The sequence below is a fragment of the Vitis vinifera genome, chromosome 16 (genome assembly GCF_030704535.1).
Source record: "Vitis vinifera cultivar Pinot Noir 40024 chromosome 16, ASM3070453v1".
NCBI classification, from domain to species: Eukaryota; Viridiplantae; Streptophyta; class Magnoliopsida; order Vitales; family Vitaceae; genus Vitis; species Vitis vinifera.
This window is the reverse complement of record NC_081820.1, coordinates 23,993,270-24,021,269: the sequence shown is the minus strand read 5'-3', so window position 1 is coordinate 24,021,269 and position 28,000 is coordinate 23,993,270. Positions and strand designations below refer to the sequence as shown.

General features: G+C 34.7%; 3 protein-coding genes and 1 long non-coding RNA gene across 4 annotated transcripts; all 4 read left to right on the top strand.

Annotated features, from left to right (window-relative positions):
- The first annotated feature begins 383 nt into the window (after positions 1–383).
- LOC104882206 (kinesin-like protein KIN-7H) lies at positions 384–28,000 on the top strand. The gene is given in 8 exon segments (XM_059743420.1): positions 384–561; positions 564–624; positions 626–725; positions 728–935; positions 3,459–3,885; positions 26,715–26,924; positions 27,111–27,430; positions 27,540–28,000. Coding segments are annotated over 8 exon segments (1,965 nt in total).
- Positions 7,133–15,920, top strand: LOC132252686 (uncharacterized). Its single transcript, XR_009464442.1, has 4 exons — positions 7,133–7,244; positions 15,257–15,404; positions 15,551–15,798; positions 15,890–15,920. It is a non-coding gene; the product is annotated as an uncharacterized LOC132252686 (long non-coding RNA).
- On the top strand, positions 13,384–14,466 carry LOC132252692 (uncharacterized). The gene is made up of 2 exons (XM_059733714.1): positions 13,384–13,741; positions 13,824–14,466. Exons 1-2 carry the CDS (start codon positions 13,461–13,463, stop codon positions 14,137–14,139), a joined length of 597 nt encoding a protein of 198 aa, XP_059589697.1. The 5' UTR covers positions 13,384–13,460; the 3' UTR covers positions 14,140–14,466.
- LOC104882177 (uncharacterized) lies at positions 24,421–25,520 on the top strand. Its single transcript, XM_059733728.1, has 3 exons — positions 24,421–24,485; positions 24,645–24,928; positions 25,032–25,520. The coding sequence occupies exons 2-3, from the start codon at positions 24,863–24,865 to the stop codon at positions 25,518–25,520; spliced, it is 555 nt and encodes a 184-aa protein (XP_059589711.1). The 5' UTR covers positions 24,421–24,485; positions 24,645–24,862.

The window sequence follows — 28,000 nt, the reverse complement described above, 5'->3', positions numbered from 1 at the left end:
TTCTAACTTTGCGTCTTTCATGTGATGGCTTTAACTCATAGGATATTGGAAAATTCTGAAACCTACTGATTATTTGTGGAGAAATTAAGAACTGAAGCTCTGCTCAAGCTACTGCCATAGTTTAATGGTGCCCAGTTTTCTGATGGTATATCTATTCCTTTACACAACACTATGGTCTTCAAAACGCATTACTCAGCACCACTTGGCTCCACTGTTTACGGAATTTGGGAATGATAGCAAAGATGTTTCAGAAGGCATTTTAAGGGTTTGAATGTGGCAGAGGACTTTTGCATTTGTTTATCACAAAATCGTGAGGGCCTCTGTTTATTGTCTTTGAGTGAATTGGGGATTGGATTTGAGAAGAAAACAGAGGAGAGTAAGAGATGGGGGATATTGGTGGTGAGGAACCAGAGCATTGGAACACAAAGGAACAAAAGGAGAAGATTTTAGTCTTAGTGAGGTTGAGGCCTTCGGATGTCAAAGAAAATTCAAGGTACCATGTCTCAGATTGGGAATGCATTAATGTGAACACCATTATATACAAGAACAACCTCAGCTTACTTGACGGTCCCAGTTTCCATCTGCCTATACGTTTGATAGAGTATTTGACTACACCATGAGTATTTAACTCAAGCATTTTTGCATATGGGCAAACAAGTAGCGGAAAAACATACACCATGAGTGGAATGACTGAATATGCAATATCATATATATATATATATATATATATATATATGACTACATGAAGAGGCATAGAGATAGAGAATTTAAGTTGAAGTTCTCTGCCATGGAGATCTACAATGAAGCTCTCAGAGACTTACTCAGCTCAAATAGTGCTCCACTCAGACTTCTAGATGATGTAGAGAGAGTGACTGTTGTTGGCAAACTTACAGAGAAGACTCTGAGGGATAGGAACCATCTACAAGAGCTCTTTATTGTAAGGGACTACCCCGTATGACCATGTGGCAGGCCACCTTGGCTCCACGTGGCATCCTTATATCTCTGTCTAGAAGAATGTAACCAGATCCGAATATCCAATACGGATTAGAAGTACCAGTAGCCAATTACACGGTGTTCCACTAAAACTATGCAATACACTCAGAATAGGTTTCCTGACCCACTCCCATGAGCAATCATTCTCCTTATGCCAGGAGCACACTTGATGGGATGTCACCCTGTCTCTGCAGATGGCTTGCTATATGCTGCACCATACTGCCTGCAGACTGAAGTGACAAGTGAACCATCAAGTCACCCCCACTAGCAATCCCTGTTAGTTGCCTAAAGGGTGATGATTGCTCTGTCACCAACTGTGTTGTCATCATGACTACGAAAGTCAAGAAGCCATCTCAGCACAGATGTGACATCATTCCAGACACTATAAAAGCCTTCCTCCAACTCAAAATCAAGGTACATGAGCGCATACACGCAGAGACTCTTTTTTAGCTCCTAAAAGGGGGTAACCTCTCAAGTTGACTTTAATCATCTTACTTGAGCTTCGGAGGGTGTGTCCAGACAACCTGTCCGAACATCTTTTGCAGAAAAGAAGGGAGAAGCATCACTCCCAGTTGACCTAGCATCAACATTGGCGTCGTCTGTGGGAATTACGAAATGAAAATGTCCACACCCTCAAGGAGTCGGTCTTCAACCATGGGCGATGAAGGTTACTTTGATTGGCGTGAGAGTATGGAACAACACCAGCGAGAAAGCGAGTGACAAGTATAGGCCCTACTCCAAGACACTAGGAAGCTCAGGGAAGAGAACGATGTGTTAAGGATTCAGGCGTCTTCATCAGGCCTTCCTCGCGACCGACAATCGAGAAGCCAACGACAAACTCCAAACGGAACCAAGATGCAACATAACCTAGAAACACAGAGCCTCTTTCTGACGTGCACTGTGTATGGCCTGATGAAAGACCCCTGTCAACCTATCACGCACCACAGGATGAAAGCTCAAACTCCACTCATGTCTTGTCAAAATGGCGACGTGATAGGACGTCCCAGTTATCGGACGTGATGCACGTAAGGTTGGGACCACAAACACCCGGTATGGAGAAGTCGTGTGCAACTACAGCCTAGGAGGAGTATCCTGGTCCCTCAGCTGCACCCATCATATCTAACTATCCTCCACACCCACCACTACAACAAATCAGAGGGGATGTGGCAAGTAGAAGCCCCCCGGCTTTATCAACAGGCGGTTGGATGACATGCTCTCCAAGCCTTTCAGCACTCACATTATCAATTATGAGCCCCCAAGAGGGTTCATCGTGCCAAAATTCTCCGCGTATGACGGATCCAACGATCCATTTGATCATATCATGCACTACAGACAACTCATGACCCTCGACATAGGGAATGACACATTGTTATGCAAAGTCTTTCCATCCAGCCTCCAAGGTCAGGCTCTCTCATGGTTCCATCGCCTCCCAATGAATTCCACCGATAATTTTCGGGATCTATCAGAGGCCTTTGTGGGACAATGTTTGTGCTCAGCACGACATAAGCAAAATATCATCACCCTGCAAAACATAAAAATACAGGAGAATGAATTGTTAAGAAAATTCATAAAACGATTCGGGCAAGTTGTACTCCAAGTAGAATTTTACAGCATGGACGTTGTCCTCCAAATCTTTAAGCGAAGTATCTTCCCGGGCATGCCATTCTTTGAGTCCCTCGCTAAAAAGCCCCCCGTGACTATGGATGGCTATGTGTCATGCGGTCATAGAAGAGGTTTGAAAAAAGTTTTAACCTATCTTTTTTGTCTGGACGAAACGATCGGGTTAAAAGAGGGCATTGTAGGGGACTTCCCAGTGTGACCACGTGGCATCCTTATATTTCTGTCCGAACGAATGTAACCGGGTCCGAATATCCAATCCGAATTAGAGGTACCGGTAGCCAGTTATGCGGTGTTCCACTAAAACTACACAATGCACTCCGAATAGGTTTCCTGACCCACTCCCACGAGCAGTCATTCTCCCTATGCCAGGAGCACGCTCGATGGGACGTCACCCTGTCTCCCCAGGCAGCTTGCTACACATTGCACCATACCGCCTGCAGATTGAGATGACAAGTGGATCATCAGGTCACCCCCACTAGCAATCCCTATCAGCCGCCTAAAGGGTGATGATTGCTCTGTCACCAACTGTGCTGTCATCATGACTACGAAAGTCAAGAAGCCATCTCAGCACAAATGTGAAACCGTTCCAAACACTATAAAAGCTCTCTTCCAACTCAAAATCAAGGTACGCGCATATACACGCAACAAAGACTCATTTTTAGCTCCTAAAAGAAGGCAACCTCTCAAGTTGACTTTAATTATTTGACTTGAGCTTCGGATGGTGTGTCCGAACAACCTGTCAGGACATCTTTTGCAGGAAAGAAGGGAGAAGCATCTTGTCCGGTCATCTTTTGCAAGAAAAAAGGGAGAAGCATCGCTCCCAGTTGACCTGACATCAACATTTCCCATATGTGAAGCCCAAAGACAGATAGGGGAGACTGCCTTGAATGAAACAAACTCCAAATCTCATCCAATTCTCTGATTGACAATCGAAAGTTCTGCTCCTACATTTGTAGGAGCTGAGAACTCAAGCAGTCTTGCAGCTACTATAAGTTTTGTTGATCTTACGGGGAGTAAACGTGCTTCTCAGATATTATCAGAGGGTACAAGATTGAAAAAAGGTTGCCACATAAATCGCAGTTTACTAACCTTGGGAACTATTATTCGCAAACTAAGCAAATTAAGAAATGCGCACATACCATATAGAGGCTCTAAGCTAACACACATTCTACAGAATTCCTTAGGAGGCAATGCTAGAACTACCATCATTTGCACTATGAGCCCTACATACAGTCATATTGAGCAATCAAGAAACACACTACAACAAAATAGGTTTTTAATGACGAACTTTTAGTCACGGCCACAAATATCGTGACCAAAGGTATTATTTTGTCACGGCTGTGGTCAAATTGTGACTATATGTGTTAATAAAGCTAGGGTGGGAAAAAAAACATATTTAGTCACGGTGATTTTACCAACCGTCACCAAAAACATTGATGAGAGGGTATTTTAGTAATGGATTTATTTGAAACCGTGACTATTTGTAAATTTAGGGAGGGAAATTTTGGCGCCAATAATTTTAGTCACGGTAATTTTATAATTCGTGACAAAAAGTATAACAAATGATGTTTTAGTCACGGTTTTTTGTGAAACCGTCACTATATATATATATATATATATTGTGACTTTTAGTCACGCCATTGATTAACCGTGACTGTGTGGGAACTTATAGTCACAAATTTCTTATTGACCGTGACCAAATGCGTAAAGGTTGAACCTATGGTCACGGGATTGACAATATTGTGACCAAAGTCTATTATTTATTTTAAACCTTTTTTGTTACCTATTATAATTTCTTAGAAAATATTATATATCATAGAAATTATCATTAATAGTAATAATAATAGTTCTTATTAATTATAAAAAGTTTAAAGTTATATTATTATTATTATTATTATTTTAAGTTAAGAAAGAAATTAGTGTGTTACCATAAAATGTATTTTTAAAATTTATAATATAAATTTATAAATACATTTAATATAAATAAACTATTTTATATATTTTTTAAACTTATTTTATTTATTTTTATTTGAATAAATAATAAAATTTTATTATTATATATCATGGAAAACTTGAAAAGGGGAAAGGAAAAATATAATAAAGCAATAAAAAAATTAAAGTAATAAACTTTTACCATAAAATTTATTTTTAAAAATTTTAAAGATATAAGATTTTTTTTTTTTTACCTACACAAGTTAAATTCTTACATTTTTTTTATTTTTTGAATTTTTCATGTAATATATGTATACTTTGTATGCTATTACTATTACACAAATTTTATAATAATTAATTAATTAAATTCAACTCAAATTGAACTTAACAATCAAGATAAGTAAAGAGAAAGAATTTTTATTTTTTTATAAAATATTTTTTAGATATTCAAAAATACTTTTTAACTTCCTATAGTTACTCCTGACTCTTTATGGTAATGTTTTAATTTTAAAATAAATATCGTAAAAAATAATCTTGTTCTATTAATAATAATAATAATAATATTAATAAATAGTAATAACAATAATATTATTATTATTGATTTTATAGAATAAGATTGATGAGATAAATTATGAAACATTTAATATTAAAACTATAATTTATTTAATTCAAATACAATTAATAGTGTGAAATAAATGATGATGATGATGATGATGATGATATATATATATATATATATATATATATATATATATATATGATCTTTTTAATATTTATATTTTTTATATTTAATTATCATATAACTAATATAAAAAAAGGCTTATTAAAAAAATTATATGATTAATTCTATATTTTTATTAATCAATTAAATATAATTTAAAATAAAATAATTAGAATTTTTTTTTTAATGATGAACCTTAACAAATTTAAATTAAACATACATTATCAAAGAAATTTATTGAAGTTTATTAGAATTCTACTTTGGTATCTATACGAGGTGTCTTATAGAAGGAAAATAAGAAAGGAATAAGAAGAAAAATAAGGAAGGAATAAGAAAAAGTTGATATACAAGTGACAAAATAGGAAGGAAATGCAAATGAAATATGAAAAGATAAAAAGATTGAAAAAAATATGGTAGGTAATTAAAATAGCATATTCATGGAAAATAAAATCAAGTTGAACAATTTTTATTTTTATTTTTAATTTAATTCTTTAATGGTTTGTTTGAAAAACATTTTTATTTATTTTATCTCAATTAAATAACACTAATAAGCATATTTTAAAAGTATTTTTTTATAGTAATTTTAAGAAATAATTTATAAATTTTATAATATTTTAATTATAAAAATTTATAAGTATTATAAAAATTTAAAATATTTTCTAAAATAATTGTCAAACAAAATTTTAGTATTTGATAAAATTTTAAAAATATTTTTTTAAGTTTAAAAAATCCCTTTGCAATATTAGAAAATCACCTACAATTGCTTCTCTAAAAAACACTTCAATTATTTTTTAAAATTTTCTAAATTATTTTTTAAAATATTATCAAACACATATTTTTAGTGCTATAAACACTTTTTTAAAACACCAGAAAATGAATCTCCTTAAACAATTTCAAGGAAAACCACTTAAAACACTTGGAATATAAATACCGGTAAAAGCCTAAAAGCAATTTAAATTTTCAACTTGAGGTGGTTGGTGCCCTGCAATAGGAGTAAATATTTTTCCATCCACCTCTGCCTCCATCTCAATGTGGTAGTTGGATACAAATCCGCCAATCAAATAAAAAATTTTGTTTAAAAAAATATTTGTTACCAAATTAAAAAAAACTTTTTTAATCTACCATATTTCAATCCACATCCCATTAAATGCCCAATCTTCATCCAAATCTACAGATCATATCCTATATTCTATAAATAAATCTAAACAGTGGAATATCAAGACTTTTCATGGTGGAATATGGACTGATTTTTATGATAGTGTCCCGCAATGGACCCACTCTCAAAACTTTGACTACAGTGGACCGACTCCAGATCTATATATTTATTTTTTTAATGGGTATAGTCTCTTTCTCCATTTCTCTCTAGGGTTTTGCAGAGGTAGAGCTACATTCTCTCATGGTGGTGTTGATCGGAGGAGCCTAATTGAAAACGCAGATTCATCTGAAAAACTAGAGAAGAAGAGGCGTCATTTGAACACTGTGTCATCCCTCATGGCCCGAAACTCCAGTGTTTCTCCTGATAATCGAAGCGTAAGCCCCTCCTCCTCCTCTCTCCCTCACTCTGTCTTTTCCTTTTCCCGTTCTTTGCTTTCTTAGGAAACTGTGGACAAGAGAATAGTGGAAAATTTTGATTCTCATATTAATTTAAAAAAAATCGGAGAGCTTGTGGATGAAACCAAATGGTTTTATTAGGTTTCTATTTGGTTGGCAAGGAAGATGAGACTCAAATGGAAGTTCAATTTCGATATCTCAAAACCCCTCGACTGTAAAAATTACCGAAATTTTTGTCGACCAATAAATCCTTGCATAAGACTACCCAACCAGGTCTGGAATAATGATAATGGTATATAATTTTTGAAGGATCCAAAACTAGAGTGAAGCGCAAAGAAACGGAACCCTCGATTCAGATCTATCTTCGCCCTCTAGAATTTCTACTCGATCTCCTCAAAGTCGGATCTCCACAATTCTCTCCAGTGAGGTAGGGTTCGATTCTCATCTCAATCTCAGTTCACCGTCTTGTTTTCATTCCATTTGTCTGGTTTTATGTGAATTGTTTCTAGATCTATGATTTTTTTTTTGCAAGGTTTGAATTGTTTTCTCGATTGTTATGAGCTACAATTGTGATGAAAATGGATTTAAATGCTTAAGCACTAATGAATTTGGGAAATTTCTTCATAATTGCTTCCTTTCTCATTTGAGATCAGGCTTTTATCTTTTATTATTTGTTATTTATATATAATACAGGAGTTCTAGTCAACCAAAAGTCAACCAAATTTTTTGGTTTAATTGAAATTCTGGAGGACTTTTTGAATGCTTCTGATGATATTCATGTATAGGTTTATGGTAACAACATTTGATTTGATGCGTTAAAAGGTATAGTATGATATTGTTGAAAATTAAAAATAATGTGAAATAAATAAATTTGATGGATAAAATAAAAAAAATAATGTGAAATGGTTGAAAATTAAAAGCATTGGAATAGGAGTCAATGAGAAGGACTTCAATTCATTTCTAATTATAGTGAAATTGTGACTTGGAATCCAAATAAGATAAGTAGATAAGTAGATAAGATGCTTATCAAAAAAAAAAAAAAAAAAGATAAGTAGATAAGATTAATCTGTTGGCAACTAAAATGGAAAATAGGCTTTCATAAAGAAAGAAAATAACATATTTACTTTATTTCAATTGCTTCCTCAATATTTTCATCCTTAAAGTACTTATATTTTCAAAATATAAAAATAATATTTTATTGTCTTATTTGAATATATTTTCTGTTTTTTTTGCCTTTTTTAAAATTAGAAAATAATATTAATTACATTAAGAAACATGTGATTTTAAAAACTATTTGAGAAAAGTACAAAAATGAGTTAAATTTAAATTTTTTAAAAAATAATTTTTAAAGATTAAAGATAAATCTGTACAAGATCTTTTACTTCTTAAAGATATAAAATAAATCCATATTTTTTAATACAAGATATTTTATTTTTAAAAAGATAATAGAAAATGTATTAAATTTTCATTTTTCCAAAATTTTCATATAAAATCTTTTTAGAAAAAGTGAGTTTTGACTTACTAATATAAAAAAATCTCAATTTTTATAAATTAATTTTATCTTTATTCGTTTAATTATTTTTAAATATATATACTTTTTTATAAGTCATATAATTATTTCTTAAAATATCCTTCTACTTGATAATATTAAATAATATTATAAAAAAATTAATTTATTATTTTAATTTGATAAAAATATCTTACAAATAAATATATTATAAATTTTTTAGTATATAATATGGCATACAAATTATTTTGGAAAAATTCTCAACATTCTTATGTAACAAATAAAATCTTTCTAATTTTCTAAATAATAATGATTTTATATAATTTATTATATAAATCCACTCATTTTTTCATTCTTTATTTTATAAAAATTTTATTAATTGACATCAACAATAAAATAAGAAATTTTAAAAATTAAAAACACAATTAAAACCAATAAAATTAAAAATTTTATTGTTTACATTAGTGAAATCAAGACTTGTATTTATAATCTTTGTTATTAGCATTATTGATTTGTTAATAAATTGTTATTTTTAAAATATCTATTAAAATAATTTTTTTCTATTGAACTCATTTTTTTAAAAAAAAATTATCAAAATCAATAAGACTTACATATTTAATCTTATAGTCATGGATTGAAAAATCGGAAAATGTCGCCGATATTTCGGAGAAATATCGGTTATCGGGCGGCATCGAAACGATAATCGGCATCGATTATCGATCGACGGAAAAATCGGCTAAAAATCGACAAAATCGCCGATATATCGGCGAAATATCGGTGGAGAACCGAAAAATCGGCGAAACATCGGCGAGTGGAGGCACGTGCGGAGAAGACGGAGGTGGATGGAAAAGGAGAAGACGGAGGTGGATGGAAAAAAATTGGCGATTTTTTCCAACCAGATTTCACCCGTTTAATTTAATTTTTTATAAAAAAATTACAAAATAAAAATATTACCCTCTCATTGTAAGCATGAAAGGAAGGATTCCATGTTGGGCCTGTCTTATGACACAGCCCACATATCCACTCCAATTACTGTGGGCTTTTTTTTCAGCCCATAAGACCATGCCAAGACTTTGCTGAGGATGACTTTTATAGGAGTCATTTGACTCCTTGTTCCTCTCATTTTCCGATGTGGGATTGCTTAAATATCAATGAAAAAAAACATAACAAAACTCCACCAAGAGGATTTGAACCTTGGACCAATCTTTTACTATAGTCCACCTAGGACACCACTAGACTACATGTGTTTTGTTATCTAATATGCCAAACAAAACAATATATATTAGATTTTAAATTTTTTTATAATATTAAATAAAAATAATATAATATTTTTAAAAATTATGAAATTAGTTTAAATTTTCATTTTTTTATATATTCACATTTCAATATTATACATATTTCATTTAATAAAATTTAAAATATTAATATGATTTAATTTGATAATATCAAAGATATAAAATAATATTATTGATGTTTAATTTATTCATATATATTTTAAAATTTTTATAATTATTTTTAATTTTAATAATATATAAATTATATTTTATGACGTCACCTGTTCGATCATCGGTCCGGTTCTGAAAACATTGATTACACTTATAAAATAACTTTAACATGTATATTCTTGCTTATTTTTATCATTCTTTGGATTTTTCTAAGCATTTCCATCAATTTTGGATAATTTTTGTCTCATCGATATTTGATGAAAAATATCCACCGATATTTCTCCGATATTTCCGATATATCCGTAAAATCCAAGTACCGATATATCCGTATTTACCGATATTTCAATCCTTGCTTATAGTTAGTACTTTATCATTCTATTTCTATTAATTACGTTTTAAAAAATTAGATGCCAAAAAAAAAAAAAAAAAATCTGCAATCATTTGTTATAGTCACACCATTTATAATCTTTAGTAGGGGTCACTAGCATCAATTTTATTATTGAAATGAGAACATATATATATATATATATATATATATATATATATATATATATATATATAAACTCCAAAAATATATTGAATTCTAGGGGTGAGGATGGTTTCTTTAAAATTGAACTTTAGCTATATTTCTAGGCAAAGCAAATCAATCTATTAGAAAAATATATGTATATATATGTACTAGCATTTTTTTATTAGAAAATTTTAAGTAGGATTCTTTATTTAAGAAAGAGGAAATCATAAGGATAAACACTTACAAAATATAAAAAGAGAATTCCTTCCTTAACATATAGGTAAACACTTTTACTTTTTTCAATTTATTCTTTTTACTTTTCTTTATTCCTATCACTTTCCTTTAAACACATTAAATTCTTTCCCAAAAACAAGGAAGAGTAGGCATAATTGCTCCACATATCTATAAAACTTACATATCTATGAAATCAATATTTTATAGGCATAATTGAAAAATAACTATATTTATAGTAATTTTCTATTTAGGATGACCTACTTCTAGAAATTGTAATTTAATCAAACATACTTGTTTAGACTAATTGTAATTTACTCTAAACTATATTTATAGTAATTTTATCATTTACTCATTTTCATTTTAGAAAACCCTAGAAATCCCGTTCAAGTATCCTTGCTTGACAATTGTCTCTTTTATCATATACTAAAAACATATAAGTTGTAGAATTGTGGATATGATTATTTATTGTGATCATATTCAAGTTTTCAACCTATATGTTTTGTATATGATTGGTATAATTGTCTGCAAATGATGCTTGAATTGTCCGTTTGGACAGTTTGGAAATACATAATATCTATGAAATCACACGCCTATGCTTTAGCATATTGATAAGTTTTGACAGTGATTCCCCTTATTCTCTGGGTGCATATTTGGAGAAGGTGACATATTGTTAGCAACTTAGTTAAGCTAACTAATAGTATGTTTATACCCTAGCCAATTCGTGTACTTGGAGAACTATGGGGAAATGCTGCCGAAATTTTATCAAAATGAAACTAAGTATGTTAGTGATTGATTCGTAGGGATTATGTATTTCCAAATGGGATAGGAACCACTACCAAATATAGGAATTTGAGATGATCAAAAGCATATCACATTCATTATAAGTTGATATGAAGATTCATTGTTATGTGATTGAAGGGTTTAATTTGCGGAAGTACGAGGAAAATGGCAATAGATAAGAGTTGGATGCAGAAGTCAAGAGTAAGTAGTGAATATCATAAAGGAGTTTTGGAGTTCTTAGACTTTGCCTTTAGCAATGCACCTGGAAAAGAAATGCTCCCATGTCCTTGCATTCGTTGCAATAATTGTCTTATGCAAAAGCGAGAAATCATGTATGATCATTTGTTGGACAATGGGATAGCTAGAAATTATGTACGGTGGTTGATGCATGGGGAATATGAGTTTTGAGAACCTACAAATACTAGCACTAATGAGTCTACTATGCATGATGAGATGCAAGAAATGTTAAATGATGCATTTAGAATGCCAATGCCAAATGAGGAATCTGAAAGAAGTCCACATGTGCATGAGGAGTTTGAAAAACCAAATGAGGATGCAAACAAATTTTATAATTTGTTAAGAGAAGCAGAGCAGGAACTATATCCAGGGTGTAAAAAATTCACAAAATTGTCTTTTATCATAAGATTATTTCTTATGAAGTGTTTTAATGGATGGAGCAATAAGTCCTTTACAATGTTGCTTGAATTATTGAAGGAGGCATTTCCTGAGGGTGAGACATTGCCAAGCAACTATTATGAAGCTAAAAAAATACTTCGTGACCTTGGCCTTCATTATATCAAGATTGATGCATGCCCCTCAGATTGCATGTTGTATTCAAAAAAGCATGCAAATGCAAATGAGTGTGTTGTTTGTGGTGTCTCTAGATGGAAATCAAGTGATGATCATTCTACAGATGAGTTCACTAATTCAGCAAAGAAAAAGAAAATTCCTGCTAAGGTCTTACGTTTTTTTCCCTTAAAACCACGGCTTCAAAGGTTATATATGTCAGCTAAGACAGCTTCTCACATGAAATGGCATGTTGATGGTCGCATGGAAGATGAGATGATGAGGCATCCAGCGGACTCTTTGGCTTGGAAAAACTTCGATAACGTACACCCTTCATTTGCATTAGAACCTCGAAATGTTAGGCTCGGTTTAGCAAGTGATGGGTTCAATCCTTTTGGGAATATGTCAATTTCATACAGTATGTGGCCTGTGGTTCTTATTCCATATAACTTACCACCATGGATGTATATGAAACAAACATTCTTCATGTTGTCACTACTTATTCCTGGTCCAACTGCACTTGGGAATGACATTGACATATACTTACAACCATTGATAGATGAGTTGAATGACTTATGGGACGTTGGAGTTGAAACATATGACGCTTCAACAAAACAAAATTTTTGTATGCGTGCAGCTATATTGTGGACCATCAATGATTTTCCTGCATATGCAAATCTTTCATGTTGGAGTACTAAAGGGAAATTTGCTTGTCCTATTTGTAATAAGGATTGTTCTTCATTTCAATTACAAAACGGACAGAAATGGTGTTACATGGGTCATCGTCGATTTTTGCCGATTGATCATAGATTTCGATGTGATAAAAAGTCCTTTGATGGAAATGAAGAACATAGAGCAGCACCTAAACAATTGTCTGGGGAAGATATTCTACATCAATTAGATGGAATGGAACATATTACTTTAGGGAAGACATCAAAAAATAAGGTGTCAGCAAAAAGAAAAAGAGAACATGTTGAACTTGAGCACAATTGGAAAAAAAAAAGCATTTTTTTCCAATTTCCATATTGGAAAACCCTCATTTTGCGTCATAATTTGGATGTAATGCATATTAAAAAGAATATATGTGACAGTATAGTTGGCACCTTGTTGACTATCGATGGTAAATCGAAGGATAACTTCAATAGTCGTCTTGACTTGCAAGTTATAGGTATCAGAGATCAACTTCACCCCATACAAAGAGGGAATAGGGTTATATTGCCTGCTGCATGCTATTCACTAACTTCAAATGAAAAAAAGGAATTCTGTAAATTTTTGAAAGAAGTAAAGGTTCCGGATGGTTATGCTTCTAACATCTCTCGGTGTGTACAAGTGAATGAAAGAAAGATATTTGGGTTGAAGTCTCATGATTGTCATGTTCTCATGCAACAACTTCTTCCACTTGCAATTCGAGGAGTTCTACATAAGAATGTTTGTGCTGTTATAGTTGAACTATGTAGTTTCTTCAAACAGTTGTGTTCTAAAGTGTTAAAGACTGATCAATTAGAGCACCTTGAGAATGACATAATAGTCACACTTTGCAAATTAGAAAGAATATTTCCTCCATCATTCTTTTATGTTATGGTGCATTTACCTATTCATCTTGCAAGTGAGGCAAAGGTCGCTGGACCAGTGCAATATCGATGGATGTATCCTATCGAGCGGTATGTTCTCATTCAATTAATCTTATGTATATTAGGTTTCGTATAGTTCATGAAACAAATCTATCATGTTGTGGAATGACAGGTATTTACGTACATTAAAGTCTTATGTCCGTAATAAGAGTCGTCCAGAAGGTTCTATTGCAGAGGGCTACATAGCAGAAGAATGTACAACCTTTTGTTCAAGATATTTGCATGATGTTGAAACGAAGCATGACCGTGAAGAAAGAAATTATGTCATTGAAAATAACATAACAAATGGTGGAGGGTTAACCATTTTCAAATGCATGGGACGTACAATAGGAAAGTCAACATCTCATGTTCTTAGCACAGAAGAATGGTCCCAAGCACATTTATATGTGTTGACTAATTGTGAGGAAGTGACGTCATTTATTGAGTAAGACACTTATTTGAATAAAACTTTATATTAATTCTCGTACAAAAATTTAATTTTGGTCTTTGTGAACATTATAATTAATTTTTTCTTTTTTATTAGAGAGCATAAGCAATCTATAAGGGTTAAACCTCGTATTCGTGCACGAGATGTAGATTTGATTCACACAAGAGAATTCATTAGTTGGTTTGAAGAACGTGTAAGTTCATTCACTACATAAATTGTTCTATTATCTAATACACATGTATGTATTAACATCTTATATTTGAATCTATAGATTATACAAATGCGACATGAAGGTCCAATTTCTGAACACATACTATCATTGTCTCGTGGACCAAGCACATCAGTTATATGTTATAGAGGATACATCATTAATGGGTTCAGATTTCACATAAGAGAACGAGAAAAAGGAAAAAAAACTCAAAATAGTGGAGTTGTTGTGACCGCAGAGATATCAAGCTTTGCAAGTGCAAGAGATAAGAACCCAATTCCTGGTCATGTTTTTTACTATGGTGTGCTAACTGATGTAATTGAGTTACATTACCTTGGTGGAAATAGAGTTATTTTATTCAAGTGTGACTGGTGGGATGTAATCAATAGTGGAAGGGGAATAAAGAAGGATGGATATGGGTTCACGTGTTTGAATTTTGAACGTACCATATGCACAGATGAACCATTTGTGCTTGCATCTCAAGCAAAACAAGTCTTCTATGTTCAAAATTCAAATGAGGAAAATTGGCACACCGTTGTAGAGATACAAACTCGAGGGGTTTATGATATGAATCAGAAAGTATCTACTAATGATCCAGAGCCATATCAACAACTTATAACACTTCATAGTCAACGTGATGTGCATGAGTTGGTCGAGAATGATTTAATCAATTGGGATAGAAATGATAATGCAGGAGAAACTATCCAAACGGATGTTCTACTATCACGACAAGAAAACATTATTGAAAGAGATAATGAATTCATTCATGATGATGATATAGATGATGTGTAGCTAATAATATTGGTAAGTACATACATATATACTTACCAGATATACAAATTGTAATTTATTTCATATTATTTATGTAACTTATTTTGTATTACTTTTTCTAATTTACTTTATTATGTAGGAAATGTCACATCAAAGAGGAAGAGTACAAATAGTGTCTCCAGAAGATGAGTTGAACAATCTACAACAACTCTTAGACATACAACCTGCTGCAACTACTACTCCTAGTAGTTCTGATCCTTCTGATTCTTCAGATCCTTCTGTTGCTGGTATGATTAAGAAGATTATGTTTAACTTTACATATGATAAATGTGTTTACATATGTTTAATTTCTTGAATGATAGGTTTTTAATGTTTAAATTTATATAAGATAAGTAAATTATGTTTCTTTTAATTTCATTATTACTCTTAATAGGTTCATCTTCTAGCAAAAAGAGGACACGTGGCCCAACACGTAACTTAGATTTACTTAGTATGAAACCCGGGGAAAAAAAAAACTACATGATTCAATACGAGAGGGCAAGTTGTTTATGATGGAAAAGGGGAAAGATTATCAAGCTATATGGGAACATTGGTGCGATCTCAACACAATGTACCCATCCAAGTTCAAGATTGGAATCATGTTAGTGAAGATGTGAAGGAAAGATTTGGGCCTTAGTATTGGTATATGCTAGTTACTATTCAATCTAAATTGTAATGTTATTGTTTAAAAATGATACCTCTTATTTATACATGACATTTTAATGCAATACAGGAAAAATATGAACTAGAAGAAACATATAAGAGCTACATTCTTCAATGTTGTGGAAATTTGTTTAGAAGCTATAGAAATAAAATGAAGGCCAAGTATTATAATCCTTATAATACAGATGAGGAGAGATTGTGCCATCGACCTCCATGATTACTACTCAAAAAGTGCTATTTCATAGCTTGTAATTAACTCTTTTAAACACTTTTGAGTAGTAGTTATTGCCTTTTAACCCAATTAACATGTTAAGGACCCTTGCAATCATTTCTAATCAAATTGTGTAAGTTTTGGTGTTTTTGTTAGTAATTTGATCACCAAAACAATCCAAGATTGAGGAGAGTTATTTAGAATCCATGGAAAAGCTTTTGGAAGCTCAAATTCATGAAGAACCAAGCTTTGGAGCTCCATAGCCCTTTGCCAAAGTCGTTCAAAGTATGCAAGGAGAGAAGCAAGGAGAGAGGAAAAACAGAGTGAAGAAAACAGAGGACAGCAGCTGCAGTCTTCTTTTGCACTTTTGGAGCACTTCCTGAAGTCCATTTTCTACATGCTATATACCATTTCAAAGCTCAGGAAGTCAAGAATCCAACGCCTCAAACCGTGTACGATTTGGAGCTGAAATGAGGAAGTTACAGCCTTTGGAAGATGACTGCTCCAAGATGAAGGAAGGATTCAACAAAGTGTTGCGAAATCACCCTTTTGTTGCGGAATGATTTCGCAGCCTTTTTGCACAGTGCTTTGGATTTCCCTTGAAGTTTCACGCCGCGATGGAAGCCAAACACCACAAGGTGGAAGCCAACTTCGCAGCCCTGCGAGTTTAACTTGTTGATGCGAAAATATTTCGCAGCCCTCTTGAGTGTCTGCGAAATCTCGCAGACCTCGTTTTCACCTGCAAAATGGTCCTTAGTGCTTCCAGATATTTGTGCACCGACTCTTTTAGATCTTTTCTTCAGATATTTTTGTATAAATTTCCATTCTTCTCCTTGTAATCAACCAACCATAAGATTTCTTAGCTAGGAAGGTTGGAAAAACTTCTCTATATATATTCCCTTGCATCCACTGTAAGAGAATCATGTAAGAAAGATCAAAATATAGATATATCATATATAGAATCAACGAACAGAGCACTTGCTCTGTTTTTCATATATATTCTTGTCTTCTCTTTCATTTTCATTTTCTAGCCAAACAAACTCTGAGGATTTTTCCTCAGAGGATGAGAGGCTAAGCTTTTTGTCTCTTGGAGTAAGGAAAGCCGGGTAAGTTTCCACATGCATAAATTGGAAGTTTTGTTGTTTTAGTTTTTAATGAAGAGAAAGTGTGACCCGTTAATGGTTTTTATCTTTTTAGTTAACTTAAAACGCCTTTAAATCACCTGGGCCAACACTTGGTAAGGCAAGTGATCTCCGTCCATGGAGATGCACTAGTTTACCCCTTGCGAGCCTTTGGGAGGTGACTTGAAGGTAGGATTTTCTAGAATAGCCAACACTTGGTAAGCTTTTGGACTCCAAGGAGACATCCATTAGTTATCTCTTGCGAGCTTTTGACGGGTAATCCAAGGTTAAAGATCGCCTTGAATGGCAAGTGCTAGGTGAGAGGCATGAGCCATTGCAAGATGCATCAGTGAGAAGGATTTAGTGTTTGAACCCATTAATGGGAAGCATCTGTACAACACCGGTTGGAGAAGGAACTATATGTTAATTCTCTAACGCGAGGAAAAAGAAACAAGTGACCGGAACTCTCCTTTTTGTATGAGGAACCTGAGCCTAGTGATCTGAAACTCCAAGAAACACTTTTCTTTGTAAGTAAAATTAGTTACTATTTTTGGTTAGTTTAAAACCAAACGTTTTTCATTCAAACATCTTTATGTTTTCTTTTAAAGCTACCCTTGAAATGAAAAGACACCAATTTAACTTTGAATTAATATCATTTGTGAAGTGAAAACCCATTCCAGTGAACGATCCTAGAGCCACTATGCTATAGTAGCTTTGTCTTTGCTACCTTAGTATATGGTGTAATAGGTTATAAATTTTGTTGATTACTCCCTCAATCAAGGAGCACCAGCTGGACACGAATCAGCTGAGACACCAAGTGGGCACGAATCAAATGGCGCCGTTGCCGGGGATCGAACCCCGAATCAAATGGTGTCGTTGCCACTGCCGCTGCTAGGGACGAATCAAATGGCGCCGTTGCCGGGGATGGTGCCACTTTACAGTGATATCACCTTTTCAGAGTACTTGTGATCTTCATCACAAGTTTGGTGACTTTTCTTTTCCTTTTACTAACTCTTTTTATTTCTTTCTTTGTTCATATTTTAGTATATCTTTTATTTAGTTTTTAGTTTACCTTAATTTTCTTTCTTTGAATTGTTTTTCTTTTGTTTTATTTTGTTTTCTCTGTTCTTAATTCACAAATTGCTAGTTGTGCATGCTATATTGATTACGAGATAGCAGAAGAAGCCATGAACTTCTTGAGTTATGTGGCTGAATTTTCAAGAGAATGGGATGAACCAAATGCTAGAGATATGGGAAGAATGACGTTTCAACCTAAAACTAAGGGTGAGATGTATATTTTGAATGACGACATGAACATGAAGGCAGAGATTGCAGCTATGGAAAGGAGATTGGATGAGCTAGAAATGAACCAGATGCAAGAAGTGCAAGCCATCTCTCAAACACCATTGCAAGCTATGCCTTGTGCCATTTGTCTATCTTATGAGCACTTGGGGGAAGAGTGTCCTACCATTCCAGCCGAGAGGGAAATGTTTGGTGATTGCAACACCTACAATTCCAATTGGAGGGACCATCCAAATTTCTCTTGGAAACTACAGCCACCTCAGTATCAGCAACCTGCTCAATCACCACAGCAAGCCTCAAGCCTTGAACAAGCTATGGTGAATCTTTGCAAGGTCGTGGGAGATTTTGTTGGAAAGCAAGAAGCCATCAATGCTCAAATCAATCAAAGAATTGACAGTATGGAGAGTACTTTGAATAAAAGGATGGATGAAATGCAAAATGATATGGCCCAAAAGTTAGATATTCTCCAAGATTCAATCTCAAGGTTAGCCAACCTCAACACAGTGCAAGAGAAAGAAAACTCTCCTTCTCAACCTTATCAAAATTCCATAAGTATCCATGAAATGGAGGCTCAAGAGGGAGAATCTTTAATGGAGAAGGAAGTTAAAACGGTTATCACTTTGAGTGGTAAAGAGGTTGATCTGCCCACATGCAAGCTAGAGCATAAGGTAGAGAGTGAAACAGAGAAAGAAAAGAGGGAGGAAATCAAAGGAAAGAAGAAGGGGAAAAACATAGAGAAAGATGGCTATGATGTTAATGTACAAAGAGAACCACAGAGGATAGTCATCAAGGAAGAATTGATGAAGAAACACATGCCTCCACCTTTTCTCCAAGCTTTGTATGGGAAAATCATACAAACCAAGTCTCAATTGAAGGATGCAAACTTCATATGGGATCCGGGCAAGCTAAATCAGGAGAAATTTTTTTTGATGGACTTAGTCTTTTTAAAGACTAGCTAGTCCATATATTTTTGTTTTGTTTTTTTTTACTTGCTTTAATTTTGATTTCAATGCTTTAATTTTGATTTCAATGCTTTAATTCTAGTTTGTTTTGATGTAATATAGGTTTTTGGATGATCAAAATCAAGAGGAATTGTAAAGAAATTGAAGGAAGTCTTTCGGAGCAAAATCGGAGCAAAATCAGAGTCAAACAGAGCGAAAACAGGGGAAAAACAGGGGTCTGCGAAATTTTGCAGCCTCTGCGAAATCGGCACTTTGTTGCGAAACCATTTCGCAACTCAATTGACTCCTCTGCGAAAAGTTTCGCAGCTGCGAAACCAACTTTGGCACACGAGTGCCATTTCACAGCACAGGAGCCCCCATTTCGCAGCTGTGAAACGGTTGCGAACCACCAAAGCATGAAAGATCCTATTTTCGCAGGCAAAGCTCCATTCCGCAGAGGATTTCTCGGCTGCGAGACCGATTTTGGCACACGAGTGCCATTTTGCAGCACAGTGAACCTCATTTCGCAGCTGCGAAACGACTGCGAAATCCCAAAACGTGAAAAATCCCAATTTCGCAGCCAAAGCTCCATTTTGAAGAGTATTTCGAAGCTGCGAAACCACTTTTTGGCACACGAGTGCCATTTGGAAGCCCCGTACACTCATTTCGCAGCTGCGAAATGGCTGCGAAACCTCAACACCTCAAAATCCTTCAGCGCGCACACCATGAGTTGACATGTCACAACCGCACCCCCATTTCGGAAATTGTTGGACACATCTCGATCACTTATCGAAGTTCAAATTATGCATGCAATATCTCGTTTCAAATATTGGGAAGTCAGGAGTCCATAGCTTCAAACGGTGCTCAATTTGGATTTGAAACGGAAAAGTTATGGCTGTTTGAAGATGACTGTGCAAACCATGAACGGAAATGTCGCACCTCCATTTCGCTACTATTCGACACATTTTTGAAGCACTTCCTGGAGCTCAAATTATTCATACCATATGTCGTTTCAAATCTTGGGAAGTCAGGAGTCCAGCGCTTCAAACGGTATGCGATTTGGAGGTGAAATGAAGAAGTTATGGTCGTTTGAAGACAAGCGCGCAAAGCTAAGCGGGAATTTCGCAGCCGAGACGCCATTTGGAAGGGTGTTTCGCAGTAGCGAAACCACTTTTTGGCACACGAGTGCCATTTGCAGCACAGTTCCCCTCATTTTGAAGCTGTGATACAGCTGCAAAATCACCTTTGAGCTGCGAAATCACTTTTAAGCTACGAAATGGGCTGCGAGAATTCCCCTCCTCTACGAAATCCACCACCCGCTACGAAAATGCTCCAAGCTTCAAAAATGATCTGTGAACATGTCACTTTTCTGCGAAATGATCTTCAAGCTTCGAAATGGCTACGAAATCACCTCCAAGCTTAGAAATGGCCTTCAAATTGTGAAATTGACTTGTGAAATGGAGAGAGGTTTGCAAAAACACCTTGCAAAGCCAAGGGAAGTTGCTAAAATGCCAACAGAGCTCCGCGACCATGCATCTGAAGAGGAGAGCCCCGCGCACCCTAGGATCACACACACTAAGCCTCTCACTCCATTTTTTACCTCCTTAAACCATCAGAGCTCATAACTCCAACTGAGGAGACTATGCCACCTAAGGAGACTACCAGAACAGAGGCCAAAGTCCTGATCCAACCCACTCAAGAGGCCACCACAGACACATCAGCTCCACAGGACCTTACCATTATTTGATCATCTCTTTACTTTTTGTCTTTACATATTATATTAGTATAGATAATTCCATATTTTGATGTCTTATATTCTGGAATTGGATGTATTACTGATGATACATCATATATAGACATCATTTTTGTTTAAACTTGGCATTTTTTTATTTCCTCTACTCACTAACTCTTATGTTTTCTTTGAAACATGTGGTTTCTCCTACATGACTCAGACTCCATATCACATGAGGTACCACTTCCTTCCTCCTTATTTTCAATTCAAACATTGAGGACAATGTTCAGCTTGGTTGGGGGGAGAGTTGAGGAAGTAAGTTTTGTTATTAATGCTAAGTTATTTTGGTAATTTAGTTGCTTTTTGCTTAATTTTTAAAATTTTTGCTTTAAACTCCATGGATATTAAGGATTAACTCTCAAAATTAAATGAGAGAAGTCGAGTTTCAACTTGATTACATGAGTCTTAGAGTTTGTATTATGCTCTTCTAAAAGTTGATGAATTGTTGAAACTCCCATTGCATGCAAACTTATCTCTTCCACCTTAAGCTATTCGCACACACATACATTAGATTCCGGTTATAAGATGTGAAACTATCTCACCCTCTAAGCTTGAGAAATCATAATTTGACACCTTTAACCTCTCTTTAATAGTGTTGGGACACCTCATAAAGACCAATGAGTCTTTGAAAAAATAGAAAAAAAAAATATATATATATATATAGAATAAACTTCTTTGCTTGCCTTGAAACCTGAGCATGGTCCGAAGGGGTGGCGAAAGCCTTTAAAGCCTGGTGCCCTAAGCCTTTATTGGTTGGGAGTCACCGATCCTCTGCTTGTTACATGGGTGAATTGGTTAAGTTTAGTAAGTGAAAAGAATTGTGAATAAGAGGTGCGTTCCTAGCCTATCAAGAGATGGTTAATTTTGCTAAGCTTAAAGAAAGACTTAGGTTGGGGGGAGATGATAGTTATCCATACTATACTCGGAAGCTAATCACATTAACACTTAGCTTTTAGTGGAAGAATTTGATTTGGATCTTTTGAGAGTGGAAATTCTTTTGATGCTTAAACTTGCATAATATCAAGTGAATTCTTTGACAACTCTTATTATAGGTTGAGTTTCACATCTTTATTGATCCATGGATGTCCATCATGCCACTCATATCATTTTTTGGAGTGATTTGCATGATCCCTTTTATGTATATTATTATAGTTACTTAGTTTTTATCTCCTCCATTGCTAAGGGACTAGCAATATGTCGGTTGGGGGGAGTGATTACTACTCAAAAAGTGCTATTTCATAGCTTGTAATTAACTCTTTTAAACACTTTTGAGTAGTAGTTAATGCCTTTTAACCCAATTAACATGTTAAGGACCCTTGCAATCATTTCTAATCAAATTGTGTAAGTTTTGGTGTTTTTGTTAGTAATTTGATCACCAAAACAATCCAAGATTAAGGAGAGTTATTTAGAATCCATGGCAAAGCTTTTGGAAGCTCAAATTCATGAAGAACCAAGCTTTGGAGCTCCATAGCCCTTTGCCAAAGTCGTTCAAAGTATGCAAGGAGAGAAGCAAGGAGAGAGGAAAAACAGAGTGAAGAAAACAGAGGACAGCAGCTGCAGTCTTCTTTTTCACTTTTGGAGTACTTCCCGAATTCCATTTTCTATATGCTATATACCATTTCAAAGCTCAGGAAGTCAAGAATCCAACGCCTCAAACCGTGTACGATTTGGAGCTGAAATGAGGAAGTTACAGCCTTTGGAAGATGACTGCTCCAAGCTGAAGGAAGGATTCAGCAAAGTGTTGCGAAATCACCCTTTTGTTGCGGAATGATTTCGCAGCCTTTTTGCACAGTGCTTTGGATTTCCCTTGAAGTTTCACGCTGCGATGGAAGCCAAACACCACAAGGTGGAAGCCAACTTCGCAGCCCTGCGAGTTTAACTTGTTGATGCGAAAATATTTCGCAGCCCTCTTGAGTGTCTGCGAAATCTCGCAGACCTTGTTTTCACCTGCGAAATGGTCCTTAGTGCTTCCAGATATTTGTGCACCGACTCTTTTAAATATTTTCTTCAGATATTTTTGTATAAATTTCCATTCTTCTCCTTGTAATCAACCAACCATAAGATTTCTTAGCTAGGAAGGTTGGAAAAACTTCTCTATATATATTCCCTTGCATCCACTGTAAGAGAATCATGTAAGAAAGATCAAAATATAGATATATCATATATAGAATCAACGAACAGAGCACTTGCTCTGTTTTTCATATATATTCTTGTCTTCTCTTTCATTTTCATTTTCTAGCCAAACAAACTCTGAGGATTTTTCCTCAGAGGATGAGAGGCTAAGCTTTTTGTCTCTTGGAGTAAGGAAAGCCGGGTAAGTTTCCACATGCATAAATTGGAAGTTTTGTTGTTTTAGTTTTTAATGAAGAGAAAGTGTGACCCGTTAATGGTTTTTATCTTTTTAGTTAACTTAAAACGCCTTTAAATCACCTGGGCCAACACTTGGTAAGGCAAGTGATCTCCGTCCATGGAGATGCACTAGTTTACCCCTTGCGAGCCTTTGGGAGGTGACTTGAAGGTAGGATTTTCTAGAATAGCCAACACTTGGTAAGCTTTTGGACTCCAAGGAGACATCCATTAGTTATCTCTTGCGAGCTTTTGACGGGTAATCCAAGGTTAAAGATCACCTTGAATGGCAAGTGCTAGGTGAGAGGCATGAGTCATTGCAAGATGCATCAGTGAGAAGGATTTAGTGTTTGAACCCATTAATGGGAAGCATCTGTACAACACCGGTTGGAGAAGGAACTATATGTTAATTCTCTAACGCGAGGAAAAAGAAACAAGTGACCGGAACTCTCCTTTTTGTATGAGGAACCTGAGCCTAGTGATCTGAAACTCCAAGAAACACTTTTCTTTGTAAGTAAAATTAGTTACTATTTTTGGTTAGTTTAAAACCAAACGTTTTTCATTCAAACATCTTTATGTTTTCTTTTAAAGCTAACCTTGAAATGAAAAGGCACCAATTTAACTTTGAATTAATATCATTTGTGAAGTGAAAACCCATCCCAGTGAACGATCCTAGAGCCACTATGCTATTGTAGCTTTGTCTTTGCTACCCTAGTATATGGTGTAATAGGTTATAAATTTTGTTGATTACTCCCTCAATCAAGGAGCACCAACTGGACACGAATCAGCTGAGACACCAAGTGGGCACGAATCAAATGGCGTCGTTGCCGGGGATCGAACCCCGAATCAAATGGTGTCGTTGCCACTGCCGCTGCTAGGGACGAATCACTCCACACTTATCGGATGATGATTGGAGGTGGCTCATCCACTTTTGGAGTACACCTGAGGCCAAGGTAAAGATAATTATCTTTTCTTGATAATGTATCTTATGATAGTCATATTCACTTAAAATGATATTTATTAGTTATATCTAACCTAATAATTCATGTATATAACTTTTATTATGTTTCTATTACCTATATAGGTGACTTGCTATTTTTTAATTAATGTAGGATATCTCAGAAAAAAACAAGGCAAATAGGGCAAAGCAAGTGATAAAGCATACATCGGGATCAAAAAGTTATGCTCAAATTTGATATGAACAGGTTGGAAATTTATTATTAATATGATTTGTTTGTACATAAATAATTCATCATAAATAACTCAATTGTTTTACTTGTAAGAATAGGCACAAAAGAAAGAGGATCGAAGTGAGCCTAATAGAATTGAGATGTTTGCCTTGACACACACAAGAAAAGATGGGACACCTGTTGATGATCATTCTAAGGAGATTATGGTAATGAAGTAAATAATTTTATATACTTGTATTTCAACCATAGCCTCATACTAAATTATTTTAAAAGTCTAACAATTTTTTTTTTTGTTTTTTACAATTTCAGGATCAATTTCAGCAATTACTATCCCAACCTGAAGGGACATCTTCTTTTACTTCTGCATCATTTGGAGCATCTACATCTATATCATCTACATCTGTAGCATCTACATATGTAGATGAGATATATACTCGAGTCATGGGTCCAGAGAGACATGGTCGTGTTCGAGGGTATGGATTTGGTCCTACTCCTACCTTAGTCTTTGGTTCTACTAGTAGAAAGCGATCAGGAGCTATTCTTTCAACACAACTTGAAAATGCCCAAGAGATGCTAATGGCTGCAGAACAAAAGTTTACAACTACAACTGAAGAACTCTCCAATGTAAAAGATGAACTCTCACATGTGAAAGAAACATTTGAAGAAAGGTTGATAGAAATTCAAAAGAAGACACGAGAAGAAGTGAAAGAAGAGTTTGAAGAAAAAATGATGGAAATGCAAAGAAAAATTCAAGCACAAATTCAAGAACAGATGATGCAAATGATGCAACAATTTTAGCAAAAGTAGTATAAATTTGAAGATTTTGCTACATCTTTATATGATAGAGTATCTTAACTTTTTTGAAGATTATGCTACTTATTTATATGATAGATTCTCCTAACTTTTTTTGCTTTCTATGACTATTATGTGATGTTTGGTTGGTTGATTTGTTATATTATGTTAAAATGTGAAACTAAATTTGAATCTCTTTGTTTTTTGTTTGTTTGATTTTTTTTTTTGTTATATTATGTTTTTTTTATTTAATGACTATATATTGATATATAAGTTTTTAACTAGCTTGGAATAATTGATTGTAATATATAGAAATTTTTTTAATTGCTTAATTGCATATACAGGTCTAAAATGGGTTTGTTTGGGTTTATAACAGGTTTGGGAAATTTGAATTTATAAAAAACCAATTTCCAAAATATAACAAATTTTAGTCACGGCCACTAAAAAATTGTGACCATAAGTGTACTTTTAGTCACGATCAATAATGAACCGTCACCAAAATTTGGGGACAGCGGCCATCACATGATTATTTTCAGTCACGGTCATTAATAGTCGTGACCATAATTGGACATTTTGTCATAATAGACCTAATTATTAGTCACGGTCACTTAATTACCGTGACCATATACCTATATTTAGTCACGATTCATGAATTGACCGTGACCATACGACCCATTTAGTCACGGTCAGGGAATTGACCGTGACCATAACATTGAATTTAGTCACGGTCATCTTATTAACCGTGACTATAGACATACATTTAGTCACGGTTAGGGCATTGACCGTGACCATAACATTTCATTTAGTCACGGTCATCTTATTAACCGTGACTATAGACATACATTTAGTCACGGTTAGGGCATTGACTGTGACCATAACATTCCATTTAGTCACGGTTAGGGCATTGACCGTGACCATAAGTTTACATATAGTCACGGTTTATTACCTGACCGTGACTAAATCAACTTAATAAATATCAAAGTATTCTTAACTTTTTGGTCACAGTTTTTGTATGGCCGTCACAAAAAAGGAATCATATGGTCACGATCACTTAGAAAACCGTGACCAATACCTTTAGCTACGCCTCATATTGTGACGCTCGGTCACGGTTTCATAAGGCCGCGACAATAGGTTTTGGTCACGGATTTATAAGATTTGGTGACGGTCTATTTCTTGTTGTGACACTCTCTTGTTTACAAGTTGTGTTAAAGAGTTGTCAACAAATGCACATGTCAATGTAGTGATGTCAGATAAGATATTGGTAAAGCATTTGCAAAGAGAATTAGCTAGACTAGAGAGTGAGTTGAAAAGTTTAGGATTAAATCATGTTGCCAATGACTCTACCGCACTACTAGAGAAGAAAGAGCTTCTGATTAAAAAGATGGATAAAGAGACAAAATATTTAACTCAGTAACGCAATCTTGCTCACTCTCAAATTAAGGATTTTCTAAAATCAATTGGAGAAGATCAATAAAAACAATCGATTGAATCTGATCAGATTTCAGAACACCAAGTGCAAAATACATGCTCAAATGAACACTCAACATCAAATATGCCTAATTCCCATTGCCTGGATTTGGATCTCACAACATGCAGCTCATCTCAATATTTTAACCACGAGAATGGCCTTAATTCTAGAGGAGACAACCTACAGCTTCCTGAGGATTCTGAAAACCACTTTCCATTTGTTGATGTTTCACCAATACCCTCAATGAATACTCCAATATTTGTTGGGCCCGATCCATGTCAGGTGTGGGAGAAGACCATTCAAGGACTGGATAGGAACATAGAAGATGATACTTCTTTACCTTGTCCTGAAGAGAAAGATGGGAAGTTATCTTTGACGGTGGCTGAGGATACAAATGTGATATCATTCCTAATGAAGGAATATAAGGATTTGTGTCATATTGATAAAGGTCATATTCATGATTCTTTGGAGCAAAAAAATTCAAGACATGAAAAGACTATTGAGCGCTTTTTTTCAGTATGTATCCTTTAGAACCATCTCTTTGTTTATTGAGGCAGACACGTCTAGCTTTAGAAGCTTGAGGTTGAATAGAAGCAGAAGTTGTAGACCAGTTATCATGACTATCCAATCTCCATGGTTTGATGAGGTAGAACAGGGTGAGAGCATACTGCCAAATGGTTTGGACAAAGATTTCCCTGGAAGACCAAAAGGCTTCCTGCCAAAGCTTTATGAAATGGAGTTTAGTGATGGCAGAAAAAAGTTTTCTAGACAAGATTCTCAAACTTCTGTTAGAAGTGTTTCCCTGGATGAAAAAACACAGAATGTCAAGACATCGGGTGAATGGGATACCAATAGTGCCCACAAATCTATTGCACAATTGAATGAAATGGTCGGAGTTCAGTCTGCAATGGAACTTGGTGATGATATGGTCATGGAGCTGATACCAGATGTTGATGACACTACAGGGAAAATTTCTTTACACAATGAGGAATTGAGAGAATTCTTCAAGGGATTCTAA

Coding starts and splice junctions, on each gene's coding strand:
- LOC132252692 (XM_059733714.1), top strand. CDS start 13,461: ATGCAACAACTTCTTCCACTTGCAATTCGAGGAGTTCTACATAAGAAT. Junction 13,742..13,823: donor TGGATGTATCCTATCGAGCG/GTATGTTCTCAT, acceptor GTGGAATGACAG/GTATTTACGTACATTAAAGT.
- LOC104882177 (XM_059733728.1), top strand. CDS start 24,863: ATGTTTGCCTTGACACACACAAGAAAAGATGGGACACCTGTTGATGAT. Junction 24,929..25,031: donor ATCATTCTAAGGAGATTATG/GTAATGAAGTAA, acceptor TTACAATTTCAG/GATCAATTTCAGCAATTACT.